The sequence below is a fragment of the Chiroxiphia lanceolata genome, chromosome 4 (genome assembly GCF_009829145.1).
Source record: "Chiroxiphia lanceolata isolate bChiLan1 chromosome 4, bChiLan1.pri, whole genome shotgun sequence".
NCBI lineage: Eukaryota > Metazoa > Chordata > Aves > Passeriformes > Pipridae > Chiroxiphia > Chiroxiphia lanceolata.
In genome coordinates this window covers 65,160,931-65,175,215 of record NC_045640.1, presented here as the reverse complement: position 1 = coordinate 65,175,215, position 14,285 = coordinate 65,160,931, and the positions used below count along the sequence as shown (strand labels likewise).

Sequence of the window (14,285 nt, the reverse complement as noted above, 5' to 3'; positions counted from 1 at the left end):
TCCCGCAGAGGCCAGGGTGGGGTTTTCCACTCTGAATCGGGGTTTTGTGTACTGAACAACTAAACTGGACTTCTTCAGAATTCAACACTCTTCAAGAATACACAGAATTAGTAAAAACTCCCACGATAAGCAGGCCAGCAATAAAACTCCCATGACAAATTTGCTTCCAACGCACTGTTTGTGGTAGCCCAGTCTTTGAAAGCAACATCATGAGTGAGGAATGAAGTAAAGCGATGGGGAGAGGGGTTATTAGTGTTATTGTTTTGCTCCCTTTCATGCCAGTACAGCTTACATACAGTGGGAATTATTCCTCTCGGACCTTGCTCTAGCCTCTAGGGATCTAAGTCAAGCTGTCTAAACATTTCAGTGGTGTTCAAGCCACATGACCCGTATCTCCAGCTGCCGGGGGCCTTACAAGTCAAATGTAAACTACCTCTTACAGACAGGAGAAAAATATTATACATACAGCACATTTTATGGAATAAAATGAACATTTGCTTTTTCTGTTCCTTTAGGGACCCATAAGAAACAACAATTTACGCTTCCAACTTTCACCAGCTGAGTGCTGGGGGTGAGGTGGGCAGGGGTTGCAGATCTTTGCGCCCTCCACAAACCTTCTGTAGCCCCATTGGTCCTCAAGCTCTGCTCTGTGACTTGCTATCCAATAGTAAAATCAGACAAATAATCACAATAATCCACCGGCCGCCCCTCCGGACCAATTAGAAACTTTGCAGGGACTTACCAAAAAGTGAGAGGATACCACATGCTGTCCAGACAGTCAAGGACATGCCCACGCTGCCTGTGTTCTTCAGGATGCCTTTGGGAGAGATGAAGATGCCAGCTCCAATGATAGTGCCAATTATGATGGATATCCCCCTCAAAAGCGTCACTTTCTTCTTCAGCACAACTTTTCCCTCCAGGGCTGGCTGTCCGCTGTCCACAGAGGACAACCTGCCATTAGCTTGCCCCTGCAAGTAGCTTCCATTAGAGACCGTGGGCAGAGCAGCTTTCCTAGGCATGCTACAGTGCCACCAGCACACTGACGGCAAGCACAGGCAGAAAAGTTTTCAGCAGGAACTTAAGGCTTTTTTTTCCCCCTCTCTGTGTAGCCAACTACTTTGTCTCTTCCTCTGTCCTCTCTTATCTTTCCAGCTGCTCCTACGCACAGGTAACAAGCTCCTAAAGAGTATGTGAGCCCTTCCTGCGATCCGAGCCTGGCTCAGGAACACCTGCGCTTTCACACAGTGAGCTGGTACTGCCCTATCATTGGAAACCAGCTCAGCTTCCGCGTGGACTTGTATTTAAGCTCTTGTCATACCAAGTTACTCCAGCTGAATGATGATGCAAATTCTCCAGGTTTGCATCAGCCATTTGAGAAAACTCTGGCATTACTCAGCATTTCACTTTTTTCCGGCCACCCCCCCTCCTTTTTTTTTTTTCTCCTTCTTAAACCGTAGGGGCATGTTGCACAATTGACCTGAGGGTGGTGGGAAGAACAAAGGACTCGCAAGCAGACCGAGCCAAACCTGGCCAATCAAGCTAAGCACGTCACCCTCGACACCCCGAGACACGCTCCCAATTTTTTTTTTAAAGCAACTTGCAGCCAGAAACAAAAGCCTGCCTAAACATAAAGCTCGTCAGAGCGCAAGGGGAAAAGAAATCAAACAGGATACGTCATCTCTGGGTCTAATCCAATTTCATTCTCGAAAAACTCTTAACAAAAAAGTTAAGTTTGCAGGGGCTGAACTTCTTGTGTTGCCCTTGATCAGCCTCTCTCCCCACGCCTATGTTACTTATTCGGAAATCTGTGTAGGGACCAGGACCTACCTAAAGGATAATACAGCCCCCGTGTTACCCCGAGTTGCTTAGCAACACCCCCCAATCAGCCTAAAGAACAGCCAGGGGTTATTTCCACAGAACGGTGATTTTCATATTCGCAGCTTGTTTCCAGGATGTCGGTAAGCAACACCACTTCTCCTTAAAAAAGTACTATTAAAGTTTACGGCCGACTCGAGCGTGGGATCCGGCAGGAGGAGGGCAACACCCTAGAGCACGGAATCTCCAGCAGCTCAGGAATCAGCATGGGATTTTTTTGTTGTCGCAGAGCTTCCCTGAGCCCATAAACAGGTAATCAGATGAATACGTACATTTGTTTCACGACCTGATCATTCAAATTCAAACCTGAGCAATTAAACTGTTAAAAAGAGGTGCATTTCCCCAAAATAAAGTAAAAATCTACAGCCTTCAAACACTTGTGACCTAATCAAGGGACAGGCTGTGCAATATATGTCAAAGGGGAAAAATCCTTCGTGGCATAGCTGTTGTAGCTGCTCATGGCTTCAGATTAGATCAGTGAAGTGAGAAATTACTGCTGCAGTTACTGCTCTTACAGGTATTGCTTAATTAGTACCTAGGTTTGACAGGGAAAATAAGATAAGTTAAACCATTTTATCATTCAAAAAGCAGGCACTGAGCTCAGAGCACAACTGTGCTTTCAAATTCATGTGAGAAAGAGGAAATCCAGGACTATCAACATGCTGCAGCTGTAAAACTTCAGTGTTTTTAAAGCCTCGTATTTTCAGTTATAACTCACCTGTAATAGTTGGCACTGAGATAAAAGAAGGCATAAAAAAAAAGCTTATCTGGTTTAAGTGCACACAGATAAAAAGCAAAGTGGTTGTAGATTTTGACTGCATAGCAGTCAAGTAGTGCTTGCCTGTTTTCTGAACATATCTACTTCTCCCTCATCTACTGATATGCTCAGCAGCTGATCCCCCACTTCCCTGTACAGCCCACACTCCTGTTGTCACTGCACTGAGTGTCCAACCTTTTTGGGAAGTGACTGTCCCTCCAGTATGTGCCATTGGTGACTGCACAGACCGACGGCAGGCGGGATCTTGTCACAGCCAGTTTTCGAGGAAGTAGTTACATGCAAAGCCAGGACCAGGTGGCATGCTATGGCAAGTTGTTTTCCCCTGATGCACATTTCACACACTGCCCCCCAACAAGATTAGGCAACTACATCAAATCAAACCAGCAAAAAGCATTAACTACAGACGTGGACTGGGCTGATGACCTTTAATTTTCAAAGGCTCTTTAATGAAGAAACACTGACATCTTCAAACATCTACTACTTTGAGGTAATCATTTCTAACTGGTGTTTATCCTTTATTTACACAGGAAGATGGTTCCAAGATCAAACTTTATGCTCAATAACCAGACAATCCTGAGGCAGCTCCCAGCAATCCAGCTGGCTGCAAGAGCCATCCAGTACAAATGTTGGGCAGTATAATGGCTTTCAAGTATCATTTGATCACTAGCCAGAAGAATACATGTTTGCCCTTTGGACATAGCAATTAACACTCTCCCACGCAGGGAAAAGGGTGCTTGCTCCTTCTGTGGTATCAGGATGGCATGCATGCAAAGCTTAGGACCACATGAAATTCCCAGAGAAATTCATAAGGTGGGACCTGAGGAAGGCTGGATGCAGAAGACTCTTTTTCTTAACTACTGGCAGCTCACTCATTGACCTCGCTATTTGTAGCCTCCCCCGTGAGTACTGTTGTGCACACTGCTTCTCAGTGCTACCCACTAAAAATAAGAAAAATAGGAGCAGTTTTTCTCCTTTGAGTTCCAGCTTTACTTCCAATTATCGGTTCCACCCAGGGTAGGGAATGTTTATTTGGTGTTGGGGGATTATTTGTTATATTCTGGAAATTTCATGAAAATTTTCCATCACCTGAGCCCAATCCTAAGGAGGGCATGAAGATGGAAGAGGCTCATAACTGTTTGCTGCCCCCATTACACAGTATATTCACAAAATCTCTTCTGATTATTTGTAGCTCACCATCACTTTTATTTGAATTATTCATCACAGAGCGAGAACCACTGTGCAAACACAAGAGACAATGCTCAGTGTCTTTTCAGAGAGCTCTTCTGAAAACACAGGGCTTAACCTGTCCAACACCCAGAACAGAACAGCCGCATTCTTCCATAAAAACTCACTCTAAAAACAGAACAAAAAGGTATAAGGTGCAGTTTTCTCTGGACTGAAATTATTTGAAGCAATGTTTCTAAAAATGATACTCTGAAAATAAACCTTCAGCCTCTTGTAGCAGCTGGCATTGTGCACAGCTTTTTATTGTTTCTGTCCACTTGTTTGGTTTTTTTTCCCAGTCCATACAAGTCCTCCTACACCTATACCCAGCAAAGACCTAAACCACCAGCAGAAAGGTTCATCTCCCCAGGCTGGTTGCCTGCTGCCATGGGTGGGCTCTGGTGAACAGGACCTGTCACGGTGTGAACAACCTTTCTGTCAGCTGCACCTCACTACTCAATGCTCGAGCATCACACAGAATAATGGCACTACAGTGTTTCACAGACCCAACAGTCCTGACACAGGGTCACCCCCATTTACCACACTAGTAGAGCTTGTGCCGATACCTGGACACAGCTCTATCTTTCAAAAGAAGCTATAATTTTGATATTTTCCCTGGGAAATGCTAAGAACACACACAAACACACACGCACACGCAGAGCATTCCCTTTTATGCTAATGCTACAAGAAACACAGTGAAGTGAAGGACCTAAAATTCAAGCCTGAACTTGAGTTCCCACTTCTCAAGCCCACAAAAACCGCAATTTCTAGGTGCAGAGAGCATACCTTGACAATCCTTCCAGACATTTGTATATCAGCTTATTGCATCCAACAAATCCAAGGAGTCACAAGTCAGGCCTCCAGGCCACACATTGCCACGCTGACTGGAGACACGGGAATAAAAGAGGAAGTACAGCAAGACTGAAGAGGCGAGGAAAGCCCCAAACTCTTTTATGTGGGTGGTGTGGCATGAAAAATGTTGTTTAGAAAACTGATCTGAGTCTTCTCTGTATAATGCCGAGTTGTTTGTGAGCCTCGGAAAGCAGCCCTGTAGGAAGGCGGTAGTCTGGTTTCAAATGTCAAAGGATGGCAAAATACCTAAAAGTATTTGTTTCATGTAGATAATCTAGCATCAAAAAGTTTTGACTGGGGATTTTTGCTCCCTTTGTAGTGCTGAGGAGGAGTTTACCTAGCGTTAGGGGGAAAAAATAATCTGTAAGCATTTAAGAACTAAGGTGTCCTTGGGAATTAAGTGAGAATAAATCATCATGAAGTAACAAAAATCTCAGCAGATTGGGATGGGGTTTTTAAGTTATAATGCAAACAGAACTCTGAGAAGACTGAAACAATTTGTTATTATCTCTACTACAGGTCAAAGCTTTAGTTAAAAATGGAATTACTGAGAATGTTAGGGGGAGTGTTATTTTGTAGTCGGAGACTTACAAATTACTCGCCTAATTATTTTGCATTCCACTTTGTGCTGAATACAAAGATGATATTTAGCAGCAAAACAAAAACTGAGAAGGAATGAAATACACATCCAGCTCACTGGCTTAAAAAATAAGATAAAACCACTATAAGAAATCCAAAAGCAATTCAAATATTATTTCTTATATTTTCAGTCAAAAGCTTCCAATAAAAGGCAGGAAACAAATAGAAATCTGGTACCAAGAAGACTGCAGACAACAATAGCAGTCTAGAAGGCAAATACTTCTGAAAGTTTCCCTGTCTCCCATTTGCTGATAGCTGCCAGTCAATTTTCGGCTGGAATAGAAAAGAAAAAAAAAGGGATTTCAGAAATCCTTCCTATTTTTCTCACTATTAAAGTTCTATTTCAAAAGACATGATGATTTTGCCTGATGGTTTGACAGTTTAATGGATCTTTTTTAAGCAGACAGGAATCATTAGTACCTGGTACCAAGCAAGAAAACTCCTCGTGAGAGAAAGCCGATTCTTACTGAGGGCCTGTGTGTGTGAAAACATGAGTGTGTTTTATACCACCTCATTTTTCATATTCAGGGCATATGTAATCATAACCTAAGCAGTGCTGTACATAAATATTATTCTTGAGTTTTCTGTGTTTGCATTTCTCATCAGCAGAATAAGACAACAATTTTCAGAGTCCCTATGTTATTGTTCCTCAGCTTTTGGACGAAAACACTGAGATACCTCATGACACTCAAGAAATCAAGACCTCAGAGTAAATTTCCATCAAAACTGCATGTGCTGAATACCTGGCACGATGGTAAGATTGCTGGCAGCTTCAGGGAGTCAGGATTTTACTTGGGCTGACTCAGGCTAGGCTGGGCATGTGAACAGAATTAATTGGCACTTCAGAAAAAAATTGTCTTTGGAAAAAATCAAGATAGAGACAGAATTAGCACTGAGCATGCTTTCTACCCCATTTTCCCATTTTTCGTATGAGAATTCTTCACACTAGATAAAAAGCTTATAGTGTAAAGAAAACATACCAGAGTTACATAGATTATCAGATTTAAACTTGGCTCTTTAACCCCTTCTTATTCACTCTTATTGTATTTTTCATACAGTTTATACCGTATCATCTATCCATTTGGATTATTCTTCTATTTATCCAAGCGCTGAACTTTCTGGGAGTCATGTTTTTTTTCACTATAAATCAAACCATTCTTTTTTTAAAAGGGCTACCTTATCCCAATTCATGGGTGTGGTAGGCAGATTCAGCCAGTGAATTCTGTTACGAAAATAACGCATGCAAAATTCTGAAGAAGGGAGTTCAAGAATTTAAGCAAATTTTTAATTTACTGAGCACTCAATGGGGAAATCTTTCAGATCCCTTGGATCTGAACTGCAGTTCCTTACTCCCACCCTTAACAGAAGGTCACCTGTCTTTCCCATCATATTAAGCAAGCTCATTCCCCTTCTGTTACATACAACTTAGATTAGATGGAGCACATATGCAAAGTTATTTGATTTTCCCTAAACAGAAAACTACACTCTTACCCAAGAATAATTGTAATGGGACTTACTAAATGTCCCATTTAGTTCTCATTCCTCTCACAATTGTCATATGCAGCAATAGTTGCACCTATGGATTTCTCTTTTTGTTCATTTAATGTAGGGGTTTTTTATGTCTGGAAACCAAACAAGTCATGGCTGGGGCCTTGTGCAGGTCATGAATGCAATAAGGTCAGGCTCCAGTCAATAAGCTCCTTCTTCAGCATCAGGTCAGGGCTTCTTTAGCATCAGGAGCAATGGCACAACATCTTCATCAATAACGATGGACAGAAGCATCTCAATTAAGGGTTGCAGCAGTGACAGAGTTTACCACAAGAAGGGATTTAAACTGCAGATAAGCAAAAGCACATGTGTGCACAGAAATGATTGGCAGTCGATCATTCACACTGCCATCGTAATTTAGCACTGAAATGAAGCCTATGGATCCTACAGGGAATCATTTTATTGGCATCTAAATGCCCACACTATGTCTTCTTGAAGTATTAAGAACTCCATCAGAAAAAGCGCTTGCTTGGAGCGCCGCCAAGGTGCTTCAGCAGTTTGTACTAGTGCAGCCCCATATATTATTCTCACATTTCAATAGAGAGGAGCATCTTAGTGCTGAGGTCAGCCTCTGCTTCTTCTTTGGAAGTGAAGTTCCTGTTTTCCACGTTCACAATCTGTTCTTCAGAGACACTGTCTATTCAAGCATAGCAATTTTACCATGTTTTGTGACATTTAATAAGAAGATTTTGAAGACAATGTACAGCAGATGCACACTGTGTGTAGTCTTGATGAGGGTATTTCTGACTTGTCTACCTTGGACTTTAAAATGTTGTGCAAAACAACTACCATGTCAGAAATCTGCCCTCTTTCCCCTCCCCAGTGAGTTGGTCCAGTTTACCGAGAGTCTCAGAAGTCCAGTCTCCAGGACAACAAGAAGTAGTGACATGAATTTCTAAGTACATTTCTAACCCATTCTTCACATATAAGCTTAAAACCAGCCAACAGCTCAACTCTGTGCATAATGCACCAATTCCAGCATTTTTCCATCCCTCTCACATTTAATCTAGTCCAAAGATTAAGACAGAAAGCTTTTCTACCCAATGCCTCTACTCTTACCAAAGACTCTTTTACAACAAAACCAACACTAACCTCAGTTTTATTCTTCTTTGTTAGTACTTTGCTTGCACTTCAAAAAGGAGAGTTGAAAAGACCCTAAAATTACACACTTTGGGGACTCTTGCCTTAAAATAAATGGATATAATCAGTATTGCTCACACTTTTCCAGGGGGTCGAGGCCCCTCACTGTCCCCTCACAGGGATGGTGGCAGAGAGGGATTCAACAGAACGAAAGACTCCCGCTCCTCTTGAGTCAAAACAGCACATGAAGTTAACTGGGGTCATTTCCAAGTAGCACAATACCCCCTGTAACAGGTACTCCTGTGGCATACAGAAGGCTTGAAGAGAGGGAGTACAGAAAGATGCTGCATTGTAAATCATGTGAACACTTACTGGAGAATAGGTCAAAGTACCACAGAAATTTAAATCAGGGGAAACTGAGCTGCTCCTCTATCAATTTCTCTTCAGGTTACCCCATGTAGGGTTTTATTTATTCCTAATTGAATAAAAAAAATAAATATTTACTTGGACAGGAGAATAGGTTAAGCAGAGAGATCATGCTAATCAGCTGAGTATACTTTTTACTAACAACTTCAGTTTATAAAACCCTTTCAGAGAAACTAGGGAAAATAGCCCAATTCAGCTTTCTGAAAACAAAATAGATTTAAAGGCATCTTCTCAGACATGACAGCAATGAATCTGATACATAAAGAATATCTTGCCATTAATTCTTGCTTTATTTTAGTTTTTGATGTTTATTTCTCACCTTTTCTCCAATCTAAAGCACACTCTCTGAAGCCTGAACTGAAGTAGAAGTCATTCCAAATTTCTTCTTACTTTTCCATTTCCTGGGGGCAATGAATACTCAGGTCTCAGTGAATCTTCAGGAATAATGCAGAATTCACTCTTTGACCCAGATTCCCATTGTTATCCCACATAGCTCAACTAAGCCTACGCCAAGCCAAGCAGCTTAATTCAGAGCCTTTCCCATCCTGCCTGCCCCTCGGGCCAGTTTTAAGCTTTGGAGGAGGACATGACCAGTCAGTTGAGCCAGCTTTGTGTGCCCACAGTAGTGCAGAGACAAGCAGAAATCTTGGTGAGGAAGCAGCAGTTCCAAGGTTGCCTTTTGGTATTGGTGCCATTCCTTAACCTATTCTGGGGGATGCCACATCTCCTTCCCACCAGCACAGAGTCAACTCGACTAGAAGTACAAAGGCAGGAATTCTCATTTTTCTCTAAGCACAGTAAGAATGAGAAATATCATTACTCTATTACAGGTAATTAGGGAGTAATTCCATTGATTCTCCCCTTCCACTGGTCCTCACCTTCCGAGTGGGAAAGGCTTTATCATCAAGGAAGAACAGAAGAGGCACTAACCCAAAAGTTCCAACAAATCCCATAACCAGAATAGAGAGCTTTTTGAAGCACTCTCCTCTTTGTATGGCCAGCCTTGCTAATCTTCACAGAATGGAGGATATCACCATGAAACACAGTATAAAGGACTGGAAAGGTCAAAGTAGTAAAGAATTTTATTTTCTATAATGTATTTCGCATCACATTTCTAATATTGCTTCTCCTGACAAGAGCTATTCTGAACACACTGGGCAACAAAATAGAAATTCAATGTCCCTACAACTGTCGGTCAGAGAACTGGAAATGAGAAACGATGCTCTGAGTCACAGTCCATCTTCCTAACACTACCTTCATCTCCCCATGCAGGCTAAATGAAGTTTTCCTGGAAGAGTTCCCTTTCCTCTTGTCTTCTGCATGGCATGCACAAGCAACCATGTATTTGGGAACCTGTGCACCAACACAGTGATAAACAGGTGTCTCTAAGATTTGAGAGAGCCTTTTACATACCCTGTTTTGTTTTTATCTTCTGAGCTTATTCTACCTCATCTATCCATATATGCAAAATCCACCTCTATAAACTTCCAGATCTCCTAATAAGTGAACTCATCTTGGGGTAAAAGACTCACACATTTTTATTTCCTCTTGCATGGCCTTGCATTTAATTCCTCTTTTTCCTTTCTGGTAATTACTGACTTGGGAGGGCAGAGAGCAGAGGGAAAGGTGAGGAGAAAAGCCAGGAATTGTGCCAACCTCAGGTTTTAAAAAGTTTTCTTCTCTATTTTGGCAGCAAACTTTTGCATTAGTTGTCTTGCATTCCATAACTGTAGGTATTACTATGCTTCATTTTTAAGGGGAAATTGTCAGAGTATGCAGAAGTAATTCCAAAGCTAAAAAGCAGGAATGCTTCAGCCTCTGTGTTCTGGATTTTCATATGTTTATTGGCAGTTCCTGTAATTGAAGCAGCAGATTCAAACTCAGCACCATAAAATATATAATAAGGTGTAACTACAAAAGTTTACTGGGTTAAAAGGAAACCTACAACTATTTTGTTCAGAAAATAAAGCCTGAAAGTAAAAAAAAAAAAAAAAATAAAAACAAATCTGGGAACAAAACCAACTATGCATTAGTTTGTTTTTTTTTTCTTGATAATGAAGGTCTAGGTGCTTAGCTATCACCCAGAAAATGAAATTTTGTCTCACCAGGGAGTGTGCAACCATGAATGAAGGGACTTTGGCTTCTTTTTCTGCAAGTAGCTGACAGGCTACTCTCTCTCTCTATTGACAGAATCTAGGGATGACATGCCCTTGTTCCTGTTCAGGTATGAAAAGAGCCAGCCATATCTATACAGCAATATCAATCATGTTGAGAAAAGGATGCTTCTTTCCTCAGGACAAGACAGATGTGAAGTTTAAAACCTCTCAGTGATCAGAATCTCTTTCTTACCCAGCTGAACCAGTCAGATTTGCACAATAACCTGATAATATGAAGGGCAGTACATCTCTATACTGTATTTAAAATTAAGTCATGTCTTTACAGTCATGCTCAGTACTCAACTTTCTCTGCATGACTTTTCTGTTTCCATGCTCCTCTTCTGACTTGAAATTACAGAAATCTATTTGCATTCAGGGCTCCTCAATATACTTCTTTTGGGTCTTTTTCCATTTCTTTAGAAGGATAATTTCATCTTCTTAAGTCTGATGCCATCCTGAAGAGCAAACATTATAAATAGATTCCAAGCAGTGTGCATTCAAATAAATTACATGTTTAAATGTGTCAGTTAAATTATAATGCTCAATTAGACAGCTAATTATGCTGAAAATGCAGTTGTGTGCATAAATTGATGGCCACTCCCCCAGCCTGCCTGGCTGCTTCCATTCATATATTGTCCCTTTGTAAGGTTTATCTTCCAAATATCACCGAGTGGAAGGTCTATCTCAGTGCAATCATACACTGCTTTACTGTTAGTTCATTTTAAAAAAATAACTTCAAATACAAATCAACATTTGCACTGACTTTTACTACCTGCCATCAGAATTTTAGTGGTAGTAGGATTTGTTGACCAGGTTCCCAGGCTTCTCAAGGTCACATTCCCAAAGTGCTTTTCCTCTGCTTATGACGTCTCACTTGCCAGGATGCTTTTTAATCACTCCCACTGCATCATTTTACATGGAAAAACTAAATTTGTCCTAAATTCATATGCACATGTGAATTTTAAATATGACCTTTTGAGCTGATAAAGAAGCAGAGCATGAAACTATAGATGACACACTTACATTTATAAAGCAAAGTCTTAAAATTGCCACTGAATTTATTAATACTGTCTAAGACCTGGAAATCAAGTAGCAAGAAGAGTCTGTCAGCAGGAATTAATCAGTCTGATTTAAGACAATACCTTGGCATGACAAAATACAACCTCTTAATTCACGACATCTTGTCTCAAAACCACCTCACAAACTAGATCTTTTCAGATATATTTTCCATGTTTTACCCTCCATTCAATTTCTATAGGTTTACTATGCTTACTCCCAACTAATATAACTGAAGCATTTATACACAGCAAAACCCAGGTTCTCATACTTGATGAGATCTGTGAAGAGCTAAATTATTTTTTTTGTGTTTCCAGACAGCTACATATCTGATTTCTTACAATATGAAAGGAATCATAAAAAATGAAAATTCATCAGTATCACTATTTCAAGAATTTAGGCAAAATAAAGACAGTATGATTCCACCAAAGAGATAAAAATAAATTTCACTTGAGCCCAGTATAAAGTATAATTTCAAGCAGGCAGCTGTTCTCTTCAGTTCTTATGCTAAGATGACACTGAAAAAATAATGGTGAAATAAAAAACCCAAACCTAACCATTTTCTTCCTTTTCTAGGTTTTTGTTCTTTCTTCTGAATTATAAAAGGTAATAGTTTCATTTTAAAGTCTAAAACTCTTGTCATATAGTTTGTCCATACTGTTAGACCATATCAACCATAATTTTTCATGAAAGTGTTCTCAGTCAGCCCATAGTTAAAGAAAAAATAACTGAAATAAGCCCATGTCTGTGGCTCTGGGCATATATGGTAGTAAAATCCAGCTCATCAAGACATCTAAAATTAATTTGGATAAATACTGCAAAATGACAATGCATGAACCTTCTCCAAGTTTGACAATTTAAGAGACATAAAGTTCTATGGTACTACATTTTTTTCTTTTATTTGTTATCTCTATAGTCAGTCAAGAGGGAAAGCTTTCATCGCTATGGTCTGCTTTGTCCTTTCAGGACTTGTAGTAACTCCCTTGAAGTACCTTAAGCAGCTGAAATCAGGGAATTCCAGGGTATGTTGTTTATGGTACATGCTACAAATTATTAAATTCCACTTCGAAAATAAAAATTCTGTTCAAGTCTCTTTTCAAAACTGGCATTAAAATCCACACATCCATTTCCGACATGTCATTTTGAACCAGTAGTCACAGTACTTGAAATATGTAGAAGCAGGGTTAGTATTTATCATTTGGTCCTAGGTCTCTGAGCAGAGCCTGTCTGCCAGCCTAGAGAGTCAGAGAGTGACACTGAGAAGGCCTAGAAACTGCTTAGAGATTTTTAAAGGTTCTTATGACTGTCACTAAGCTCACTGCTTCACAACAGACTGAAGAATGCAAGAGATTTTCCAGCTGAAGTCACGTGTGTGTTAAAGAGGATTAGCATGAACAGCCAACTAAAAAATGCAAGGTTTTTTCTTTCTATTTTTTTTTAATCTTCCCTTCCTTCTATCCTGTAATAAAATATTTTTTTCCCCCTCCTATTCTATATATTTTTGCCCTTTTGGAACAGCACATAAAGGAAGCTGCAAGCCATTTAACAGACACATCTAGCGCAACAGACTCTGAGGATGCAGACTGCAAAGTGAATCTCACTCGATGCAGAGAGTATTAAATCACATAACCACTGGAACAACTCAGGGTCTCAACTGCTCACTTACACAGTTCAGCTGTGGCATGCTTATCTCTCCATTCTTTCCTATCCCCAGTCTGTACATCAACAAAACCCGTTCAGTCTTAAAAAACCTTTGGGTTAGCATCCAAAGCCACTGCAGACAGAAATAAAATACAAATAAATGGATTTGGATAAATCACACTAAAAGGCAGCCTTCAAAGTGACACGTTCATCAAGGCAGAACACAGCACCGCTGCTTTTGGACACTGTGCAGCTTCATTCCATCAGCTGGCCAGCTTTCACCTTCATCTGCATTTCCAAAACATTAATGGCATCACAGTTTGGCCCAGTTCTAGAAGTATTATTCACACACAGTAGGTTGTCTGAGTATGGCAAGAAAATCAGAGAAACAAACATTGTAACTAGCAGATCTCACCATTTTTCCGGGTTTGAGTAGTTTAATTAATTAGTCACATGCTTCTTCATGTTGAGGCCTTTGCATGATAACCTGATGTTCTCTTGGTGCACTCTCAACTAAAAGTTAAAAGAAAGAAAAAATAGTAAGATTTATTTTCTGGTGGAAAAAGTGAGACCAGAGGTCTGAGGTTAATGCTGAGTTGGTATTATTCACCTTTCTCTTCTAGGAACATCTCTTTTCATAACAAAGTAATTTCTGGTTCCCTCATTAACTGCTGTGCACCAGCTCAATGCCAGCATCATAGCAGTTCTTCACAGCCTGGTAAATTGGATCTGCAACAAACACCATCCACCTGCAGGAAACAGAGAGCTGGCTCCAGCTGCAGTCCCAAGAGTTTTTGACACAAAAATTGCATCTGAATTACCACTATTTTAATTGCCAGAACACACCTCCACCGTGAATTTGCATAAGACCTTTGGAGACATACTTCAACTCTGGAGAAAAAAAAAAAAAAAAGATGTTTTCTTTAATTTTGCTTAAAAATTCTTTTATTTTAGACCATCCACTCCCACTCATATTAAAACTCCACACTCTGCTGCTCTTTAAATTGTTT

General features: G+C 40.3%; 2 protein-coding genes across 6 annotated transcripts in view; both read right to left on the bottom strand.

Moving 5' to 3' along the window:
- SLC7A11 (solute carrier family 7 member 11) overlaps positions 1–6,208 on the bottom strand; it is a 64,168-nt gene extending 57,960 nt beyond the window's left edge. Inside the window, exons 1-4 of one of the 4 annotated variants that reach the window (XM_032685796.1) lie at positions 6,112–6,208; positions 5,546–5,641; positions 4,664–4,925; positions 743–968 (exon numbers count right to left, since the gene is read on the bottom strand). In XM_032685796.1, the coding sequence (XP_032541687.1) occupies positions 743–968; positions 4,664–4,684 (247 nt within the window). In that variant the 5' untranslated portion in view covers positions 4,685–4,925; positions 5,546–5,641; positions 6,112–6,208. Of the gene's footprint in view, positions 1–742; positions 1,843–4,663; positions 4,926–5,545; positions 5,642–6,111 lie in introns of those variants that run through there. The other 3 variants (XM_032685798.1, XM_032685795.1, XM_032685799.1) reach the window with 3 other exon arrangements.
- Positions 791–14,285, bottom strand: part of LOC116785801 (AF4/FMR2 family member 1-like) — a 251,407-nt gene continuing 237,912 nt past the window's right edge. Inside the window, exons 24-25 of one of the 2 annotated variants that reach the window (XR_004356733.1) lie at positions 13,691–13,788; positions 791–817 (exon numbers count right to left, since the gene is read on the bottom strand). The gene's annotated coding sequence lies outside the window, so the exon portion shown is untranslated. Of the gene's footprint in view, positions 818–10,923; positions 11,034–13,690; positions 13,789–14,285 lie in introns of those variants that run through there. The other variant, XR_004356732.1, reaches the window with a different exon arrangement.